Source organism: Schistocerca gregaria, chromosome 8 (genome assembly GCF_023897955.1).
Source record: "Schistocerca gregaria isolate iqSchGreg1 chromosome 8, iqSchGreg1.2, whole genome shotgun sequence".
Classification (NCBI taxonomy): domain Eukaryota; kingdom Metazoa; phylum Arthropoda; class Insecta; order Orthoptera; family Acrididae; genus Schistocerca; species Schistocerca gregaria.
In genome coordinates, this window is record NC_064927.1 from 504,273,858 (window position 1) to 504,296,506 (window position 22,649).

At 45.4% G+C, this 22,649-nt stretch overlaps 1 protein-coding gene across 3 annotated transcripts in view; it reads left to right on the plus strand.

Moving 5' to 3' along the window:
* Positions 1–22,649, plus strand: part of LOC126284897 (organic cation transporter protein) — a 442,131-nt gene that overhangs the window by 311,456 nt on the left and 108,026 nt on the right. For all 3 annotated transcript variants that reach the window (XM_049984159.1, XM_049984158.1, XM_049984157.1), the window contains exon 2: positions 19,887–20,128. In XM_049984159.1, coding sequence (XP_049840116.1) covers positions 19,887–20,128 — 242 coding nt within the window. The remainder of the gene's footprint in view (positions 1–19,886; positions 20,129–22,649) is intronic.

Below are 22,649 nucleotides of genomic sequence, written 5' to 3' on the forward strand. Positions count from 1 at the left end.
GGATCTTCTCTATCCCCTCTGTCAACCCGACCTGGTAGGGATCCCACACTGATGAGCAATACTCAGGTATAGGTCGAACGTGCGTTTTGTAAGCCACCTCCTTTGTTGATGGACTAAATTTTCTAAGGACTCTCCCAATGAATCTGGCCGTGTTGCATCGCCCGCTCTGCCTGTCAGTGGACATGTGGCCGCTCCTTCAGCAAGGTCCGAGCAGGCACACGGGGGGAGGGGTTTATCAGTTATTGAGAGCTCCAACGTTAGGCGGGTGATGGAGCCCCTTAGGGAAATAGCGGAAAGGTCGGGGAAGAAGGCCAGTGTTCACTCTGTCTGCTTGTCGGGGGGTCTCATCCGAGATGTGGAGGAGACCCTGCCGGCGGTGATAGAGAGCACTGGGTGCACCCGACTGCCAATTGTTGCTCATGTCGGCACCAATGACTCCTGCCGTCTGGGTTCAGAGGTTATCCTCAGTTCGCACAGGCGGTTGGCGGTATTGGTGAAGGCGGAAAGCCTCGCTCGCGGGGTGGAATCCGAACTAACTATTTGTAGTATCGTTCCCAGAATCGTTCGCGGTCGTCTGGTTTGGAGCCGTGTGGAAGGCTTAAACCAGAGGCTCAGACGATTCTGCGGAGATCTGGGGTGCAAATTTCTCGACCTAGGCTATCGGCTGGAGAAATGTAGGGTCCCCCTGAATAGGTCAGGCGTGCACTACACTCCGGAAGCGGCTACAAGGGTAGCGGAGTACGTGTGGAGTGCACATGGGGTTTTTTTAGGTTAGAGAATTCCCTCCGTAGGCCCGACAAGACGCCTCCTGAGACGCGGCAAGGTAGGAGTAGGCAAAATGCAACAGGGAATAATAATATTAATGTGCTAATAGTAAACTGCAGGAGCGTCTATAGAAAGGTCCCAGAACTGCTCTCATTAACAAACGGTCACAACGCCCATATAGTACTAGGGACAGAAAGTTGGCTGAAACCTGGCGTAAACAGTAATGAAATCCTACTCAGATTGGAATGTATACCGCAGAGACAGGCTGGACAGTGAAGGGGAGGCGTGTTTATATCGATAAGAAGTGCAATAGTATCGAAGGAAATTGACGGAGATCCGAAATGTGAAATAATTTGGGTGAAGGTCGCGGTTAAAGCAAACTCAGACATGGTAATTGGATGGCTCTATAGGCCCCCTGGCTCAGCAGCTGTTGTGGCTGAGCACCTGAAGGATAATTTGGAAAATATTTCGAGTAGATTTCCCCACCATGTTATTGTTCTGGGTGGAGATTTTAATTTGCCAGATGTAGACTGGGAGACTCAAGCGTTTATAATGGGTGGTAGGGACAAAGAATCCAGTGAAATCTTTTTAAGTACATTACCTGAAACTACCTTGAGCAGTTACACAGAGAACCGACTCGTGGCGATTACATATTAGACCTTCTGGTGACAAACAGAACCGAACTATTTGAAACAGTTAATGCAGAACAGGGAATCAGCGACCATAAAGCGGTTACTGCATCGATGATTTCAGCCGTAAATAGAAATCTTAAAAAAGGTAGGAAGATTTTTCTGTTTAGCAAAAGTGACAAAAAGCAGATTACCATGTACCTGACAGCTCAACACAAAAGTTTTGTCTCAAGTACAGATAGTGTTGAGGATCAGTGGACAAAGTTCAAAACCATCGTACAATGTGTGTTAGATGAGTATGTGCCCAGCAAGAGCGTAAGAGATAAAAAAAGAGCCACCGTGGTACAACAACCGAGTTAGAAAACTGCTGCGGAAGCAAAGGGAACTTCACAGCAAACATAAACATAGCCAAAGCCTTGCAGACAAACAAAAATTACGCGAAGCGAAATGTAGTGTGAGGAGGGCTATGCGAGAGGCGTTCAATGAACTCGAAAGTAAAGTTCTATGTACTGACTTGGCAGAAAATCCTAAGAAATTTTGGTAGTATGTCAAAGCGGTAAGTGGATCAAAACAAAATGTCCAGACTCTCTGTGACCAAAATGGTACTGAAACAGAGGATGACAGACTAAAGGCCGAAATACTAAATGTCTTCTTCCAAAGCTGTTTCATAGAGGAAGACTCCACTGTAGTTCCTTCTCTAAATAGTCGCACAGATGACAAAATGGTAGATATAGAAATAGACGACAGAGGGATAGAGAAACAATTAAAATAGCTCACAAGAAGAAAGGCCGCTGGACCTGATAGTATACCAGTTCGATTTTACACAGAGTACGCCAAGGAACTTGCCCCCCTTCTTGCAGAGGTGTACCGTAGGTCTCTAGAAGAGCGTAGGGTTCCAAAGGATTTGAAAAGGGCACAGGTCATCCCCGTTTTCAAGAAGGGACGTCGAACAGATTTGCAGAACTATAGACCTATATCTCTAACGTCGATCAGTTGTAGAATTTTGGAACACATATTATGTTCGAGTATAATGACTTTTCTGGAGACTATAAATCGACTCTGTAGGATTCAACATGGGTTACGAAAAAGACGATCGTGTGAAACCCAGCTCTCGCTATTCGTCCACGAGACTCAGAGGGCCATAGGCACGGGTTCGCAGGTAGATGCCATGTTTCTTGACTCCCGCAAGGCGTTCGATACAGTTCCCTTCAGTCGTTTACTGAACAAAGTGAGAGCATATGGACTATCAGGCCAATTGTGTGATTGGATTGAAGAGTTCTTAGATAACAGAACGCAGCATGTCATTCTCAATGGACAGAAGTCTTTCGAAGTAAGAGTGATTTCAGGTGTGCCGCAGGGGAGTGTCATAGGAACGTTTGGTATTCACGATATACATAAATGACCTTGTGGATGACGTCGGAAGTTCTCTGACGCTTTTTGCATATGATGCTGTGGTGTATCGAGAGGTTGTAACAATGGAAAATTGTACTGAAATGCAGGAGGATCTGCAGCGAATTGACGCATGGTGCAGGGAATGGTAATTGAATCTCAATATAGACAAATGTAATGTGCTGCGAATACATAGAAAGATAGATCCCTTATCATTTAGCTACAAAATAGGTCAGGAACTGGAAGCAGTTAATTTCATAAATTATCTGGGAGTACGCATTAGGAGCGATTTAAAATGGAATGATCATATAAAGTTGATCGTCGGTAAAGCAGATGCCAGACTGAGATTCATTGGAAGAATCCTAAGGAAATGCAATCCGAAAACAAAGGAAGCAGGTTACAGTACGCTTGTTCGCCCACTGCTTGAATACTGCTCAGCAGTGTGGGATCCGTACCAGATAGGGTTGATAGAAGAGATAGAGGAGATCCGACGAAGAGCAGTGCGCTTCGTTACAGGATGATTTAGTAGTTGCGAAAGCGTTACGGAGATGATAGATAAACTCCAGTGAAAGACTCTGCGGAAGAGACGCTCAGTAGCTCAGTACGGGCTTTTGTTAAAGTTTCGAGAACATACCTTCACTGAGGAGTCAATCAGTACATTGCTCCCCCCCTACGTATATCTCGCGAAGAGACCATGAGGATAAAATCGGAGCCCACACATAAGCATACCGACAATCCTTCTTCCCACGAACAATAAGAGACTGGAATAGAAGGGAGAACCCATAGAGGTACTCAGGGTACTCTCCGCCACACACCGTCAGGTGGCTTGCGGAGTATGGATGTTGATGTAGAATCTCAACCTGGCATCCGCCTTACCAACAATTAATATTGTATGATCCTGCTGACTACAGGCCTCGTTTCGCATTCAGCCAATGGTTCTTAATGTACCTTGAAGTCGATTCCGACTTAGTTGTGGGTGTGCTTTTCGCAGATGAAGCCTGTTTCATCAGAGACGAAACCCTTAACAGTCGCTATAGCCTCGTTTGGGTCGAGTATTGTCTCCACGCTACGGTTGTGTAGACTCACCTGCACAGATTATCAGTCAATGTGTGGACAGGCATAGTCACTGATTATGTACTATGAGTGTTCCTTCTTATCGCTATTGTAGCTCAACATGCTCTGTAGTGAGTAGGCCTTTTTGCCTTTGCCTGCTCGATGTCACCAATTTAGCACATACGGGACATCATCGGACAATAATTCCAGCGTCATCCACAAACAGCGTTAATCGTGCTTGTATTGACCAAGTACAACAGGCTGGGAACGCCATCCCACAAACTAACATCAGACACCCGTACAATACAATAAAATACAATACATGCACGTTTGCATGCTTTAATTCAACATTCTGACGGTTACAGACATGATTAATGTACCAGCATTTCACATGTGCAACGGCTTACCTCGCCCTTACATTAACCTGTGATCCTGCAATGTTAATCACTTAAATATGTGATGTAGACAAATGCATTCCCGAAATTTCATTACTCTAATTCTTTCTTTTCTGCTAAAATTTTTTTCCGTCATTGCAGATGTCGATATATCGATCGGATACTGCTCAATCTGCCATTAACTGGCTCCCACCTTCCCTCACTTCAATTCCAGACATAAGACGTTGCAATTCATTTGTTTTGCTGTTCAGTCCTCCAGCATCCATTGCTACCTTCATAACATTTACTGCATGCTGACCTAGGAGTTGCCAGAAACAGCATCGTCATGATGAAGCTGTAGATGTGGATCATTCACATCACCACCATCTGCGTCTTTTTTTTTATACAAGGTAAAGGAATCCTCAAGTCCTGTAATTTAATCGCAATTATTTATTCGTTTTAACTTCATTAATATGGCTGTTGTCTACCCCAACGCCCACTTTGTCTTGTGTTGGGTGAGGTAAGTGGATGAAATGAACAGTCAAGAAAAGAAAATCATTCACCTCCAGCAGTTTAGGCAAATTATGGAAAACCTAAATGAATTGCCGAAACTGGTTTATAGCTGGGTGTGTTCGATGATCATCAATGTTTACAGTACGTTCAATCTGGACTTTTAAACACTGATGTTTTAATATCCTTACTGAAATCTTGTTGACATTGTGGCTTGTATATTAAAAGGAGTGAGTTCGACTTCGGTTACACGATAAATCAATCGAATCTAAAGTCCGTAAATTCAACTGAATACCTAGAAATTACAATTACGAACAAATTCAATTGGAAAGAACACAGAAGATGTTGTGGGGAAGGCGGACCAAAGCCTGCGATTTGTTGGCAGAAGATGGCAACATACCTGCTAAAGAGATTCTCGATGCGCTCCGTTAATCCTATGTGGTAAGGATCCCACAGCAAGCAGCAGTATCCCAAGAGGGGAGGGACGAGAGGAGCGTAGACAAAGTATAAAGAACAACACGTGTTTTACTACAGAGCAATAGGGGAGAGAGTGTCACGGACATGATACAGGATTTGGGGTGGACACCATTAAAACGAAGGCTTTCCTCCCACTGGACCTTCTTACGAAATTTCGATCACCAGCATTCTCCTCCAAATGCTAAAATATTTTGTTGACGCCGAACTACATAGACAGAAACGATCATCATCATAAAGTAATGTAAATCGGAGCTCGCACGGAAAGGTATGCGTGTTCGTTTTTTTCCTCGCGCTGTTAGTGGAATAATAGAGAATTAGTATGAACGTGGTTCGATGAACCCTCTGCCAGGCACTTAAGTATGACTTGCTTAGTATCCATATAGTTGTAGGTGTAGAATATAACTACTTAAGACGTCGCAAGAAAGACATTTGGAAGAAAGTTATACATCGTTTTTTCCACATGCTCAATTTGATTGTAATGTAGTTTAAACGAATTGATGAACTTAGAAAAAATCAGAATTCAAAGTAATTCAAGAATATCCACTAGAGGAATTCAACGTTTTGCGTGATTGAAAGATATTTGCAACTCTGTCTCCTGATAAACTATTATCATTAACACCATGTTAGTGCACCACCCATGCTAACAGCCATAATATTGTAGAACTGGCAAATGGTTGTGGCATTCTGTTTACTATAAAAATGGCTATTAGCAAATGTTACGTATAAAGGTTAAAAATAAGCATTAAAGTAATCCCAATATTTAGTATTTTGAATTGCATATTATTTGCCATATAACCAATGCAGACTATTGAAGAGAATCTGAAGAGTAACATCATAACAGAAAAAAGCGATGGCTAAAACCTGGATATGTTAACATATTAGCCATATCGACGTTGTTCGATCCTAGATTCGACGACGTACACTTCCAAGATCCTTTAGCAATTTTGAAGGCAATCCAAACCACCAAACTTTTGCCTTCAAATGCTGAAACGACTGTGAGTGAGGAAGGGCAACAAGTTGGTGCATTTAACTCATCTGGATTTGATATGGTTTCCGACAGAGCAGTAATGACTAGTTCCTGTAAAAGAAATACTGTATTTTCTGAAATATGTGATACACCACTAACTTAGGACATTTTTCCTAAGACACTGAAATATGCAGTATTTTAACCACTCCAGTAGGAAGGTGATAAGAGATTTCAATAATTACCGACCCCCTTTGAATACTGATATCACTTACTAAATTTTTGAGTTGGTCATGTATCCTAGAATAGTATTCCACTTGAGCAACAATAACATCGTCACTAAATCGCAGTTTAGATTTCAGAAGAGTTGCCAACCGAGAATGCCATTTACACATTCACGCAACAAATTTTACAAGCACTAAATCACAAAATAGGAGCAGTTCTTATGTTCTGCGAACTATCTAATGTATTTTATTGTGTCAACAACAATTTTCTCCTGGATAGATCGATGTTTTATGGCACTGACTGTGCAGCAAATTAAGGAGTAATGCCATATCTAACTAAAAGAAAGTAGAAAGTTGTACTTATTAATCCAACTAATGCAAGCAGAGGAGATTTTCTAATGATAGAGAAATCATTTACAGGGTTCCACAAGGCTCAGTCTTAGGTCCACTATTTCTCATGTTATGAAAAAGACTTGCTGTCGAACATACAACAAGCAGAATAATATTTTTTAGAATGACACTAGTATTGTAATCAAACCAAAAATACGCAACACATTCAGTTATCACATCCAGTGATAAGTGTAACACATGGTGAGGAAATAATACACTCCTGGAAATTGAAATAAGAACACCGTGAATTCATTGTCCCAGGAAGGGGAAACTTTATTGACACATTCCTGGGGTCAGATACATCACATGATCACACTGACAGAACCACAGGCACATAGACACAGGCAACAGAGCATGCACAATGTCGGCACTAGTACAGTGTATATCCACCTTTCGCAGCAATGCAGGCTGCTATTCTCCCATGGAGACGATCGTAGAGATGCTGGATGTAGTCCTGTGGAACGGCTTGCCATGCCATTTCCACCTGGCGCCTCAGTTGGACCAGCGTTCGTGCTGGACGTGCAGACCGCGTGAGACGACGCTTCATCCAGTCCCAAACATGCTCAATGGGGGACAGATCCGGAGATCTTGCTGGCCAGGTTACTTGACTTACGCCTTCTAGAGCACGTTGGGTGGCACGGGATACATGCGGACGTGCATTGTCCTGTTGGAACAGCAAGTTCCCTTGCCGGTCTAGGAATGGTAGAACGATGGGTTCGATGACGGTTTGGATGTACCGTGCACTATTCAGTGTCCCCTCGACGATCACCAGAGGTGTACGGCCAGTGTAGGAGATCGCTCCCCACACCAGGATGCCGGGTGTTGGCCCTGTGTGCCTCGGTCGTATGCAGTCCTGATTGTGGCGCTCACCTGCACGGCGCCAAACATGCATACGACCATCATTGGCACCAAGACAGAAGCGACTCTCATTGCTGAAGACGACACGTCTCCATTCGTCCCTCCATTCACGCGTGTCGCGACACCACTGGAGGCGGGCTGCACGATGTTGGGGCGTAAGCGGAAGACGGCCTAACGGTGTGCGGGACCGTAGCCCAGCTTCATGGAGACGGTTGCGAATGGTCCTCGCCGATACCCCAGGAGCAACAGTGTCCCTAATTTGCTGGGAAGTGGCGGTGCGGTCCCCTACGGCACTGCGTAGGATCCTACGGTCTTGGCGTGCATCCGTGCGTCGCTGCTGCGGTCCGGTCCCAGGTCAACGGGCACGTGCACCTTCCGCCGACCACTGGCGACAACATCGATGTACTGTGGAGACCTCACGCCCCACGTGTTGAGCAATTCGGCGGTACGTCCACCCGGCCTCCCACATGCCCACTATACGCCCTCGCTCAAAGTCCGTCAACTGCACATACGGTTCACGTCCACGCTGTCGCGGCATGCTACCAGTGTTAAAGACTGCGATGGAGCTCTGTATGCCACGGCAAACTGGCTGATACGGACGGCGGCGGTGCACAAATGCTGCGCAGCTAGCGCCATTCGACGGCCAACACCGCGGTTCCTGGTGTGTCCGCTGTGCCGTGCGTGTGATCATTGCTTGTACAGCCCTCTCGCAGTGTCCGAAGCAAGTATGGTGGGTCTGACACACCGGTGTCAATGTGTTCTTTTTTCCATTTCCAGGAGTGTAATTAGGACAGAAACTTCAAAACTTTTAATGTACATACTGTGAGAGTTGAAATTGGGAAAACCACATTTTGGAACTCTTAAAGCAACCTAGTTGAGCCACATTTGTATTTTGAATCACTGCAAATTTCCATTCAATAATGTCATATGGTACAGTTTTTTGGGGTAACCCATCTTTAAGAACGTCTTCATTGTTCAGAAATATGTTGTAAAAATATTATGTGGTGTTCACTCAAGATCATTTCGTGAACATTTGTTTAAGAAGTTTGTTATTTTGACTACTGCTTGACTGTATATTTATTCCCTCATGAAGTCTGTTGTAAATAATCACCTCAGTTAGAGAGGAAAAATAAGGTACATAAGTACAATACCAGAAGAAGAGATGACATTAATTATTCCACATCAAGTTTGTCTTCCACACAAGAAGAGGTGGAGAATGCTGTTACCAAAGTTTCTGCCACTTATCCAATGATAAAACATGTTTGACAGACAGTAAAGTTAAATCTGAAAACAAATTGAAAAAGTTTCTCCTTGAACTCCTATTCCAAAGAATAATTTCTCATTTTGTGACTTGTAGAAAGTGATGGGTGGCAAGCGGTACTGAAAATATGGTGTATGGGCATATTTACTTATGGGTGCGTAACGTGACTGTAAAATGACTTGTTCCAAATCAGTAAGATTAATCAAACATGTGAACCATGGAATATGAAACTAACGAACTAGGTAATTAACTAACTACAGAAAAACAGAGAAACGAAATTTTGTTCAATGTGTGAACATTATAAAATAACACAAGAAAAGAACAATATCCAAACTGAAACAAAAACACACACTACCATAGTTCAGGTTTCATCTAAAACGTCTTCTAGATCTTAAACAAGACCCTTTAGATATGTGCAATCATATCATTGCAAGTACCGATCGAAATCTACAAAAACTGCGTTGAAGTATTTGAGTTATATGGTCACTTCGCCAGCTGCTTTAAGACCGTTGTCAAAATCAGGATATGCTCTTTGTCAGTAGAAGGAAGGGGAAACTTCCTTGGAAAATATTATTTTTACAGCAAGTATACAAAACGTCGTGGGACATGCAATGGTAATGATTCTGTATTAATTTATTTATTTATTGACAAATATAATATTGGATATCCTTATTGCCTTTTAGTGAAATTCTATAAATTCATCATTTAATATAAATGTTCGTGGGTCGATCATTATAGGACATTGGCGTTTAGGCACCGATGATCAATTCGGAATCAGTTAATTCGAACTTCGCCTGTCTCTAGTACTGATCCCGTCTCGTACTGTACGAGGCCTCCTTCGGTAATCTTGTCAAAGCTAACGTTGTAAACATGCACAACTTCGCATTTTCAGTCATTACTAGAGTTCCTTGAGTATTTTGGTTTAGACACTAGTAAGGGGAAGGAACACAGCCTTCCCGCTTGTATTCAAATTGTCACCTCTTTCCCACGCACCGCACTGACGCAACAGCCTGTCAAACAAGCGATCAGTATGTAGCGAGAATGAGACATTGTATGAACAGTCCCTACACTCTGAGACTTCAGCGGGTAGTCGGCGACGTCGACAGTTAAACTCTCTGAGGAAGGAACATATAAAGTTGATCGTCGGTAAAGCAGATGCCAGACTGAGATTCATGGGAAGAATCCTAAGGAAATGCAATCCGACAACAAAGGAAGTAGGTTACACTACGCTTGTGCGCCCACTGCTTGAATACTGCTCAGCAGTGTGGGATCCGCACCAGATAGGGTTGATAGAAGAGATAGAGAAGATCCAACGGAGAGCAGCGCGCTTCGTTACAGGATCATTTAGTAATCGCGGAAGCGTTACGGAGATGATAGATAAACTCCAGTGGAAGACTCTGCAGGAGAGATGCTCAGTTGCTCGGTACGGGCTTTTGTTAAAGTTTCGAGAACATACCTTCACCGAAGAATCAAGCAGTACATTGCTCCCTCCTACGTATATCTCGCGAAGAGACCATGAGGATAAAATAAGAGAGATTAGAGCCCACACAGAAGCATACCGACAATCTTTCTTTCCACGTACAATACGAGACTGGAATAGAAGGGAGAACCGATAGAGGTACTCAGGGTACCCTCCGCCACACACTGTCAGGTGGCTTGCGGAGTATGGATGTAGATGTAGAGGGGAGGGGAAGTCTCTCTTGGAATGACCTCGTGTGAAACAGAGCCCCAAGTACAGCGCAATAACCCGTTTACATGCACAGTGTTCACAATATTGCTCTGAAACAGAAACGAGTGACTGCCAAGATATTGACACATGTTGAACAGTGGAAATTTGTTGTATACTTAGATATAAAAACGGTAGGAATTGATAAAGGCTCTTGTTCCCGATAGTGCTGAGGATATTGACATCGTCATCAGACAATTAAGATCCACAGTTGCGAAAGGCCTTTCTGCATGCGTTATAGTCACCAATAATACGCGTCCATGTTGCCCCAGTAAGTTTCCTAACTCGACCACATACCTTCCATTACCTCTTCGTTTGGCTCATTTCTTGTCTCTTCGAATACAACGGAGAACTTCCTTCGCCCGTTTACCATCTATTTGCCTAATTATATGTCTTGTCCAAATCGAGTTCATTTTCATCGTAATCGTTATTACGTCTTCCACTCCGGTATATCCCGTGAGGTCTTTGTCTGGCTTCCTGCCACTCGTAGTAACTCCTCACATGTATGTGATAATTACAAGCTAAATAACTCTCTTTCTGGATAGTTTTATCAACAGAAGTCCTTGTAATCACAATTGGTAACAGACAGTGTTAACTCTGCGTTTCGGATACGTCGGTATCTTCGTTAACTTCACCAAAGTACTCCAAGTCGCTTTTGCTCGTATGTTTATTTCTTGTCTATCGACTCGTTTCTACAAATGCCCAAGTATGAAAGTCATTGACCGATACTATGACTTCACTGTTAGTTTGTATTGTTTCTTATGTGTGATTTTTAGGGTACTATAACTGATTTTGAGACCTACTTTCCGACTTGTTTTCCCAAGTCATTAAAATCGCTGTTAAAGATGTCTTAAAATAGAGGCAGAGACACGTTGTCATCAGCAAAATTAACATGGTCCCCGTACATTCGTTAACACGTATTACATCTTTAACTTCCCATATTATAGCTTTAGTAGCTTCCCCTAAGACCTTCAGAATGGTTCAGTAATAAGGAATGTCCCTCCTAGACTTACTCCTTTTTCAATTGTCAATTGACCACTGTCTTGCAGAAGTCTAATGGCAGCTTAAGAACGATCTAGATAAAATACCGTAACGTATTAACTACTCGGTAGAAGTGAATGGACATGTGGGAGCGTGTTGGCAGATGTCTTGCAGTCGCGCACAGAAAGTTGAAAGTCACATGGCGTTAGGTCGTTGCGGCTGTAGCGTCAAATGTGGCTGGCTCCACAGAAGTTGAAGAAACGGGAAAAAGAGAGCGTATGTCAATCAGCGAACAGTTAGGTTGCGCTATGGTGGTGGTCTTTATTACAATATGGTCACGAGACAACATGTGAATGGTGTGTTCAAACAGGGAAGAATTCTCGAGAAAGTAATAGGACGAAGTGTGAAGAGTGTAGCCCAGGAGTGTAGAATTGCTCACAGCATCGTTTAAGGTGCAAGAGCAATGTTTCGAACATAGGTACAGCTGCCGAAAGGAAAGGAGGTAGTGGACCACGATTTACTGCAGCAGCAGCACAGCGGTGTAATTGCAGCCACATTGAACAGGACTGCGAAGCGCACAGCCTGACGCTCCAAGTGGCACGGCGACTGCACGAGAGAGCTCTGTCTCTGCCCGACGGCCAGTACGTCGTCAACCCTCGACGCCCGCGCATCGGCGCAATATCTGCGATGGTGCCGAGGGCGTAGGGTCTGGACCGGCGGAGGATGGGGTCGCGTGTGCCTCTCGGATGACAGCAGATCCAGTCAGAGTAATGATTCTGAACGTACTGTCATAGAGCAACAAGTGGGAACACGTAACGCACCCAAGAACATTGCCGAACATGATGATTTTGGTGGTCCAGGTGCTACGGTGTGGGGAGGTGTAATGTATGGCCGCATTGACGTCCAAGTCCTTGAACACGGGGCGCTCAGCGGTCCACGTTACTTTAACACTGTGTTCCTTGCACATGTGCGTCCTTCCAGGGGCTCCAGTAGGCCCTGGCTTTCGTCTTACGGATGATAACGCGCGACCGCGTCCAACAGCATAGGTGGATGAGCGCTTGGAACGGGAGGGTACACGCCAAATGGACTCGTGCACTCGTTGTCCACCGAGCACACGTGAGATGCGATGGGTCAGCAGGCGCTCGCCAGCCGCGCTACGGAAGGAGTGGAACGCCCTGCCGCAACAACTCCTCAGCAGTCCTGCGGCCACCAGGGGGTGTACTGCTGTCACACTATTAAGTGTGTGCCGGCCGGAGTGGCCGTGCGGTTCTAGGCGCTGCAGTCTGGAACGGTCGCAGGTTCGAATCCTGCCTCGGGCATGGATGTATGTGATGTCCTTGGGTTAATTCTCTTACAATAGAGGCAGAGACACGTAGTCATCAGCGAAATTCACATGGTGCCCGTACGTTCGTTAACACGTATTACATCTTTGACTTCCCAGATTATAGATCTAGTAGTTTCTCCTACGGCCTTGAGAATAGTTTAGTAATATGGAATTTCCCTCCTAGACTTGGACCCTTTTCAGTTTCAATTGACCACTGTCTTGCGGAAGTCTAATGACAGCTTAAGGACGAACTAGATTAAGTACCGTAACATATACTCGGTAGAAGTGAATGAATATGCGGGAGCATGTTGGCAGATCTCTCCCAGTCGCGCACAGAAAGTTGAAAGTCACATGGCATGAGGTCGTTGAGACTATAGCGTCAAATGTGGCTGGCTCCACAGGAAGTTAAAGAAACGGGAAAAAGACAGCGTGTGCCAATCAGCGAACAATTACGTTGTGCTATGGTGGTTGTCTTAATTACAATATGGTCATGAGACAACATCTGAATGGTGTGTTCAAACACGGAAAAGAATTCTCGAGAAAGTAATAGGACGAAGTGTGAAGAGTGTAGCCCAAGAGTGTAGAACGTTCTAGGCGACTGATGGCCTCAGAAGTTAAGTCGCATAGTGCTCAGAGCTATATGAACCATTTAAAAACAAAAATAAAAAACACTATTGAGAGGCAATTCACGTCTTTCGTAATCTCCAATGGGCCACCATAATGCCCGGTGGCTTCAGTGTAATTATGAGCTTTGAATAAAAGTGACATACGAGGTTTGGAACTCAAATAGTGGCAACTATTTATTCACAACCGATACAAAACGGTTACATGTTTGGACCTGTTAGTGTCCTTCTGAGTAGTCACCAGCGTTGTGTAGAATCAGTTGCCAGCGATGTGGAAGGCGTAGTATACCGTTAGCAGAGCCTGTTCTGTTGGTGGTGCGAATGGAGCGGTCTAAAATTACGGTGCTTCTCGTGTACGACTATGATGGTGTTACCCTAATGCATTACGTTCCTCCACGGCAGACCGTCAGTGCACAGCATTACTGTTCGTTTTTGGAGCATCACCTGCGACCAGCTTTGCGAAGAAAGCGGCGACACTTTCTGCGTAACACACCCACCATTTTGCACGACAATGCGCGGGCGCATGCAGCGCAAGCTGTGGCTGCTCTGTTCGGTATATGGGACTGGGAAGTGCTGTACCATCCACCATACCCCCCGGACTTAAGTCCTTGTGACTTTGATTTGGTTCCGAAGATGAAGCAACCACTTGGTGGCATTCGCTTCAGAACTGTTCCAGAGATTCGACAGGCAGGAGACCGCTCCATTCGCACCATCAACAGAAAAGGGTCTGCTAACGGTATACTACGCCTTCCACATCGCTGGCAACCGGTTCTACACAACGCTGGTGACTACTTTGAAAGATAGTAGCAGGTGCAAACATCTTTGTATCGGTTGTGAATAAATAGTTGCCACTATTTAAGTTCCAACCCTCGTATACAACACTTGAATCAGTGTCTTCTCGTGACCTCAATGACTGTTAGTATCGACTTAACTGAAATCTATGACTCCCAGAAAAAGCAGTAATTCATACCCAATGCACAATTCTAGAAGTTCGTTCATTCCTAATGCTACACCTACTTTTAAACCAGATTATTTCTTTGCTTTATGAAAGTTAATGTCTTTCTATGTGGTTGATGATGATGTTTTGTGGACGTGTAGTACATCACAGAGAGAAGTCTGATAGCTCTTTAATTCTTTCATGTTTAGTCTCTCTCTCTCTCTCTCCTTCTTATGAGGGAGACGATTTAAACAAACAAACAAAAAAAAAGGGTCAAATGGCTCTGATCACTATGCGACTTAACACCTGATGTCATCAATCCCTTAGAACTTAGAACTACTTAAACCTAACTAACCTAAAGACATCAAACACATCCATGCCCGATGCAGGATTCGAACCTGCGACCGAAGCGGTCGCGCGGTTCCAGACTGAAGGGCCTAGAGCCGCTCGGCCACACCGGCCGGCACGTTTTAAACATTTTTGTACTTTGCGGATATACATTGACAAACAAATAGGAGCATCAAGGTGCATAAACGCAGTGGTATTATATGAAAACCATGGATATTACTTTCATTGGTGACGTCCTACAAAAGTTCGCCCAGAAAACGGAAATCCAAGCTTTTAGTGGGAAATATTATGGCTGTAATTATGATCTGATAAGTTTCCAGCAATTGCCAGCGTTAGTTCAGATCAGTGTGTGGCAACCGTGAAACAACTGCAGGTTTGGCTTATCCTTGTTTCATTTAGCTGCTATAAGCTTTTGAAACGTGATGCTGCGGAAGAAAGCTGAGAATTAGACAGGTAATAGCGTAACTAAAGAAGGGACATGGAGTCAAACCTTTGACAAAAGATGTATAGTGCACAAACGTACTAAAGGAAGGTCTTGGTTGATACATCGTGAGGCATCAAGGGATAATTATTTTGATAATGGATGCAAGAATGAGGGGCGAAGATTCAAGCGGTTTACGTTGCAGTAGTTACGCAGGGTTGAAGAAACTTGGAGATTCAAACTAGCTTGTAGCACTGCATGAAACAATCCTCTGGAGACCACAGTAACACACAACCCTTGCAATCCTTCCTTCGTGCCATATCCAACTCTTTCCTCGATTCTGACAAACCGTTGGGAAAAAGATATCAATACGAAGCTGACCACGGTGTATCTGAATAAACAGTGGATTACACGCACAGTACAAAGTTTCCATATGATGTAAGGGGGCGATGAAAAGTTTCCGTTTGAGGGCGTTGCTGCAGCGTACATACAACGTAGCGCGACCCCGATGCGGGTGTAGAAGCACCGACATGTTGGCAAGGGATCAGTGTGACGTTCGTGTCTTTCCGACGGGCGTGTGCTAAAGGCGAAAAGGTGAGCTGGTGACGTTATTACCAAATGTGTTCACGTGGTGTTAGTCTTTCCTTGGCTGCCGAGGAACGAACACCGGTACACGTCCACCGAACTCTGCAAGAGTCCCAGACTGTTACACAGTACACAGCTAGTGATGAGTTTTGTAAGTGACCTGTGAATGCGACACACGTCCTTAAGACATACCAGTGAATTTGTCCACGATTAAATGTAATTTATATGGTGTTTCTATATTTATTCTCTCTGGGTGGATATCAGCTGACATTCAACGGCTGACTGATTGCAGTGATTGGATAAATCATCACGGGTCTTTTCGGCTTTTTAGCCGCATTGCATTAAATCCGGTTAGCCTTTAGATTTAGCTGGAAACCTTCGCATTTAGCGCTCAGCAGCAGCAGCAGCAGCGTCTGCTGCGTTTCGCGACATTTTCCTGAAGATGCAGCCCACAAACAGAAGCGCCTTCCTCCGCGAACTGTCTCAAAGTTCACCGTAGTGTATACTGTGATCATCCAGAACTGCTTGTGAGGGCAGAGTGCGCACAGTACACAACAACCAGAGTTACGTAGCAGCTTCACAGGTCTAAATGACGACGTAACTGTTATCGGAAGAACGTAAACATATCTTAATTCAGATTCCTCACATAACGCAATAGTAGCTGCAGCCTCTGTGTTCTTATCCCCTCTAGAAACATTTGTCGGAGCTTAGCGATTTGTGAAAAATTGCTTGCTGACGATTTCGCAGACGAAACGTACAGTGATGACTCCAGAGGTACAGATAATGGCAGAGTGGGCTGTACATTCGAGTGTCCGGCACATTTCCCGTCCCAGTTTTTCTACAGAAATTCCGGCGGTACTAACAGCGTTAGAGTACAGTCCGAATCAAACAGAAAACAATGTTCTTACCATTACAGATTGCAGAAGTTTGCCCCAAAACATGCAGACCCTGACTCTTGCTAAGAAATCTTATCAACAGGTAGCTGACGTTACGAAAGCTACCACGAGAAGCAAAAAATATCCGAAAGAAGATAAAATTGGTGCACCAAGGGATACGCCACCATTAGAAATCGTAAAATAATGAAGGAGTTAGCAAAGACTGGTGCTCAGAAATGTTACACTGCTGTCGTCAGATCTAGAGTACTGTACGTGTAAGAATAAGACGCCTTTGGGAAGATGAGTATCGTGTTTCTAACACAGTGACAGAAGACGTTATGAACAAATAAAGGCAAAAATTTCTCTACAGCTCTGGCTCCAATCAGTTTAAGTAAATACAAATTTTATTTGTTCTTTAATCTGCATGATCTCTCTTGTGAATGTGACGCTGTAAAATACTGGCGTATAAATTACATTTTCTCCGCGTTAGGCTCTATGTTGGATTGGAGAAGTAAAATGATCAATCTTTGCATGCTGATATGGAAATACAGCTTTATCGAAATGCTACATTAATTTTGAAGACAGTAAATTAGTTGAAAGATATTTCTTATTTCGCAAATTCAAGAAAACACTATTTCTTGTTTTTTTCTCTTTTTAGCCTTCGCGAATGGCGTAAACATAACGTATCACTTGTCTGGCTGCGCTAGTTTCCACGGACAAAGGAGAAAACTTCCGCGCTTGGCGGTATTTAAATGGCCGCAGCAACAGCTGTCCACAACGAGCACACAGAATACATGGATTTCCCTGGTCTAGAGTGGAGCCCTGGACATGGAGGTGAAGAGTTCAGCGCCAGGTCGGGGAGACGATATTTCCTCCTGCGAGTCGCTCCGGAAGGGCTCCAGATGAAGTCAGCCTGCTATCAAATAAGCGGTTATCTTTTCTGGGGGTAGGCCAGAAGCCTACTTGCAGTCAGGCGAATATCCCAGCCATGGTGTGGCACTACACACTGTACCTCTTCTTCTTCCTACTATACTGCATAGAAAAAATACTCAAAACTTCGTTTTTACTATCCTTACTGGTCGTGCAGTTTTAATAACCAGCAGAGTAGCTGCATTGCAGATGAAGATTGTTCCTGTACTTCAGTGCCTCTGTAGAGGGTTGACAGGGGGTCTTTATTATACAAGGTGTTACAAAAAGGTACGGCCAAACTTTCAGGAAACATTCCTCACACACAAATAAAGAAAAGATGTTATGTGGACATGTGTCCGGAAACGCTTAAACTTCCATGTTAGAGCTCATTTTAGTTTCGTCAGTATGTACTGTACTTCCTCGATTCACTGCCAGTTGGCCCAATTGAAGGAAGGTAATGTTGACATCGGTGATTTCGTTGACACGCGACTCATTGCTCTACAGTACTAGCATCAAGCATATCAGTACGTAGCATCAACAAGTTAGTGTTCATCACGAATGTGGTTTTGCAGTCAGTGCAATGTTTACAAATGCGGAGTTGGCAGATGCCCATTTGATGTATTGGATTAGCACGGGGCGATAGCCGTGGCGCGGTACGTTTGTATCAAGACAGATTTCCAGAACGAAGGTGTCCCGACAGGAAGACGTTCGAAGCAATTGATCGGCATCTTAGGGAGCACGGAACATTCCAGCCTATGACTCGCGACTGGGGAAGACCTAGAACGACGAGGACACCTCCAATGGACGAGGCAATTCTTCGTGCAGTTGACGATACCCCTATTGTCAGCGTCAGAGAAGTTGCTGCTGTACAAGGTAACGTTGACCACGTCACTGTATGGAGAGTGCTACGGGACAACCAGTTGTTTCTATACCATGTACAGCGTGTGCAGGCACTATCAGCAGCTGATTGGCCTCCACGGGTACACTTCTGCGAATGGTTCATCAAACAATGTGTCAATCGTCATTTCAGTGAAAGTGTTCTCTTTACGGATGAGGCTTCTGGACTCGCATTCGGGAGGACGATGGTTCAATCCCGCGTCCGGCCATCCTGATTTAGGTTTTCCGTGATTTCCCTAAATCGCTCCAGGCAAATGCCGGGATGGTTCCTTTCAAAGGGCACGGCCGACTTCCTTTCCCGTCCTTCTCTAATCCGATGAGACCGATGACCTCGCTGTCTGGTCTCCTACCCCAAAACAAACAACCAACCAACCAACGGATGAGGCTTCAATCCAACGTGATCAAATTGTAAATTTTCCCAATCAACATGTGTGGGCTGACGAAAATCCGCACGCAATTGTGCAATCACGTCATCAACAAAGATTTTCTGTGAACGTTTGGGCAGGCATTGTTGGTGATGTCTCGATTCCACCTACGCTGAATGGAGCACGTTATCACGATTTCATACGGGATAGTCCACCTGTGCTGCTAGAACATGTGCCTTTACAAGTATGACACAACATGTGGTTCATGCACGATGGAGCTCCCGTACATTTCAGTCGAAGTGTTCGTACGCTTCTCAACAACAGATTCGGTGACCGACGGATTGGTAGACGCGGACCAATTCCGTGGCCTCCACGCTCTCCTGACCTCAACCCTCTTGACTTTCGTTTATGGGGGCATTTGAAAGCTCTTGTCTACGCCACCCCGGTACCAAATGTAGAGACTCTTCGTGCTCGTATTGTGGACGTCTGTGATACAATACGCCATTCTCCAGGGCTGCATCAGCACATCAGGGATTCCGTGCGACGGAGGGTGGATGCACGTATTCTCGCTAACGGAGGACATTTTGAATATTTCCTGTAACAAAGTGTTTGTAGTCACGCTGGTACGTTCTGTTGCTGTGTGTTTCCATTCCATGATTAATGTGATTTGAAGAGAGGTAATAAAATGAGCTCTAACAATGAAAGTAAGCGTTTCCGGACACATGTCCACATAACATATTTTCTTTCTTTGTGTGTGAGGAATGTTTCGCCGTACCTTTTTGTAACACCCTGTGTACCAGGTTATACCTTCCTACACTGGCGGCCAGTGCACGTCCTTCGCTAGGCGGAGGAATTCCAGCTACGACGTGGACTTTGTCCGTTGGCGTCGGCTGAGGATACTTTGCGGCTTCAGCTGCCTGCAGAGTACGCGCTCCGTTTCGTGTGTGCTGCCGCTGCCCCAGCACTGGACACTTAAGTGGCCGCGGCTGCCGGTGTTCCAGGACGGGGAGCGCGAGCCGGAGGCTGGCGGGGACGGCCTGGAGGCGGCGCTGTGGCGGCTGGGGCGGCCCGGCCGGTTCCTCTGGTCCGTCTTCCTGCTGTGCTCGCTGCCCGGCGTCTTCAACATGTGGCACCTCACCTCCTACGTCTTCCAGGGCTACCGCGTCGACCACTGGTGCCACGTGGAGCCGCTCAGCGCCCGGGGCTGGACCGAAGCCCAGGTGCGAAACATCTCCGGACAAGGGTGAGGCTCCACAAAAGGCTGCTTGCTTGTACGACCGCGCGGTCCTCCCCCCAGCGCTTCCGACGTCCACAACTACACGGCCAGCCCTAACTTCGCCGACGAAATTTCCAAAGGTCTTTCACAGATGTTACCTGGCTGGGTTGCCTGAAGCACCAAAAGACACGGTCTGACGTCAATGTTTTACTACGTACACGCCACCGGCGGGTATGTAAATGAATAGAGCTGCAGTTCCCCGTGGTAGGTAGAATGGCCACCACATTGCATTAGTGTCGGTCGTGTGTAGTTTCGTTTCCAGACCTTGCACGGTATACAGATAGAATTACCTAAAACCTGCACTGCAAATATTGAGGAAATGGGAACTGCTATTCACGTGCGGTTTTCACAGAATGGATCGGCAGTCAGGGGCTCGTATTGTTAGCCAATAAACAGATTAAATAATATTTACTACGCGTTTAGTGCAAACGATCACTTTCTTAAAAATGTAACCATGCCTATTCCCATTAGCAAACTGAAACCGTGATAAATCAGAATGTTAGTGGCTCCTGTTACAGGTTTATAGTCCGAGCCATTTACGAGATATAGTATTCCGAAAAGTTTACACAGCGACACTTGTTTGTGCGATTCAGCCTGCGTTGCTGCTTTGTACGGTGTTGTTATGTTTGCCTTAATGTCCTTGTGTGCTCAGTGACTGCATTGCGACTTGCTACTCAGGACTGTGTGACAGTCCAAGCAGTAGGTGGTGTATGGAGAGGGTAGGAAGAATGTTGGCTCTTGTACGGTGTATGCGACAAGACATCACAATAGACGTCAACCATTTCGGCAGTTATTTATCAAGCTTTCCGGCCAGTCAAGTGTAACTGGCAGTGTAACACACAGACAGCGTAAGAAATCTTTCAAATGGCTCTGAGCACTATGGGACTTAACATCTGAGGTCATCAGTCCCCTAGAACATAGAACTACTTGAACATAACTAACCTCAGTACACCACACACATCCATGCCTCTGGCAGGATTCGAACTTGCGACTGTAGCATTCGCGCGGTTGCAGACTGTAGCGCGTATAACCGCTCGGCCACAACGGCCGGAGACAGCGTAAGAGAAGGAAACACGTGACGACAGAAGAAGAGAAAGTTAATGTTCTCGATGCTGCTGCAGTTGATCAGCACGTTAGCTGCGGCGCAGTCGCAGCTGAAGTGGCACGGATCGCGCAAGCGCCCCGCACATTCTCCATCGACACAGGTTCCACCCTCGCCACCCCGCCACGCCTCTCTCCATCGGGAGCCGCATGCGAGCAGTTACGAGAATCGTTTTGATTTCTGTACATGGCCATTAAGACGGGTTAAGCCAGGTGTACCACGTATCTTGTTTAGCGATGAAGCCACGCACGTTCATTAATCGTGGTCAGGTAAACCGCCGAAAAATGCATTATTGCATTGCTGACAATCCCCGTTGGCTTCGTCACGTGGAACGTCAGCGTACATGGAGTGCATGTGGTTTGGGACAGTTAACCATCAACTCGTGTGCCCGTGTTTCATAGACGGAACACTGAACGCGCACAAGTGTCACAGCCACCTAACAGACCATTCTCTATGGATGCTTTCTTTTGAAAGCTGGGAGAAACGAGTGGAGCTGTCTGACGGCTGTCCAGCCAAACTACACTATGTGCACGGCGTGTCTTCACGAATTGTTTCCAAATCGCTGGACTGCACGCCGCCGACCTGTACCTCGGCCGGCCTTTTGCCCGGATTTCACGCCGGTAGACTTTTTCTGTAGGGAAAGCTGAAAGACGCTGTCTGCGAAGACGTACCAACTGTACCCGATCATATGCAATGACATACTTCTGCGGCGCGGGATTAGCCGAGTTGTCTCGGGCGCTGCAGTCATGGACTGTGCGGCTGGTCCCGGCGGAGGTTCGAGTCCTTCCTCGGGCGTGTGTGTGTGTGTGTGTGTGTGTGTGTGTGTGTGTGTGTGTGTGTGTGTGTGTCTTTGTCCTTAGGATAATTTAGGTTAAGTAGTGTGTAAGCTTAGGGACTGATGACCTTAGCAGTTAAGCCCCAAAAGATTTCACACACATTTCAACATTCTTTGACATACTGCTGTAGCATGCTCGGACATTTCCGCTGGAATGCTAGTACGCGTGCAGCCGTCGTTCAACACGTGACTGGAAGCGTGCGTCGCCACTGCCGGTGGTCATTTTGACCACAGCCTGTGATGGTCAGTTGTCTCGTTACCGGTCAGAATGCCACAATGCCCATTACTAGTGTATGCAGTTGTATTGTCCTGTAATGTGTGCAGCACGGGTATTGTACGAGGGTCGGTGTGAAAACTTTGAAAAATACGGTATCTCTAAAAATGACCCATACTAGAATGCTGCAACAAACTTTTAGTCTCTTAATATCAAAAGGCATTGTTCGATTAAAAGTGTATATTTTCACAAAAATACTAAGTGTTATTACAGTCTTTTGATCGGCTAACGATACGAGCCCCTGATTCTATTCTATCAAAACTGCACGTCAGTCGTA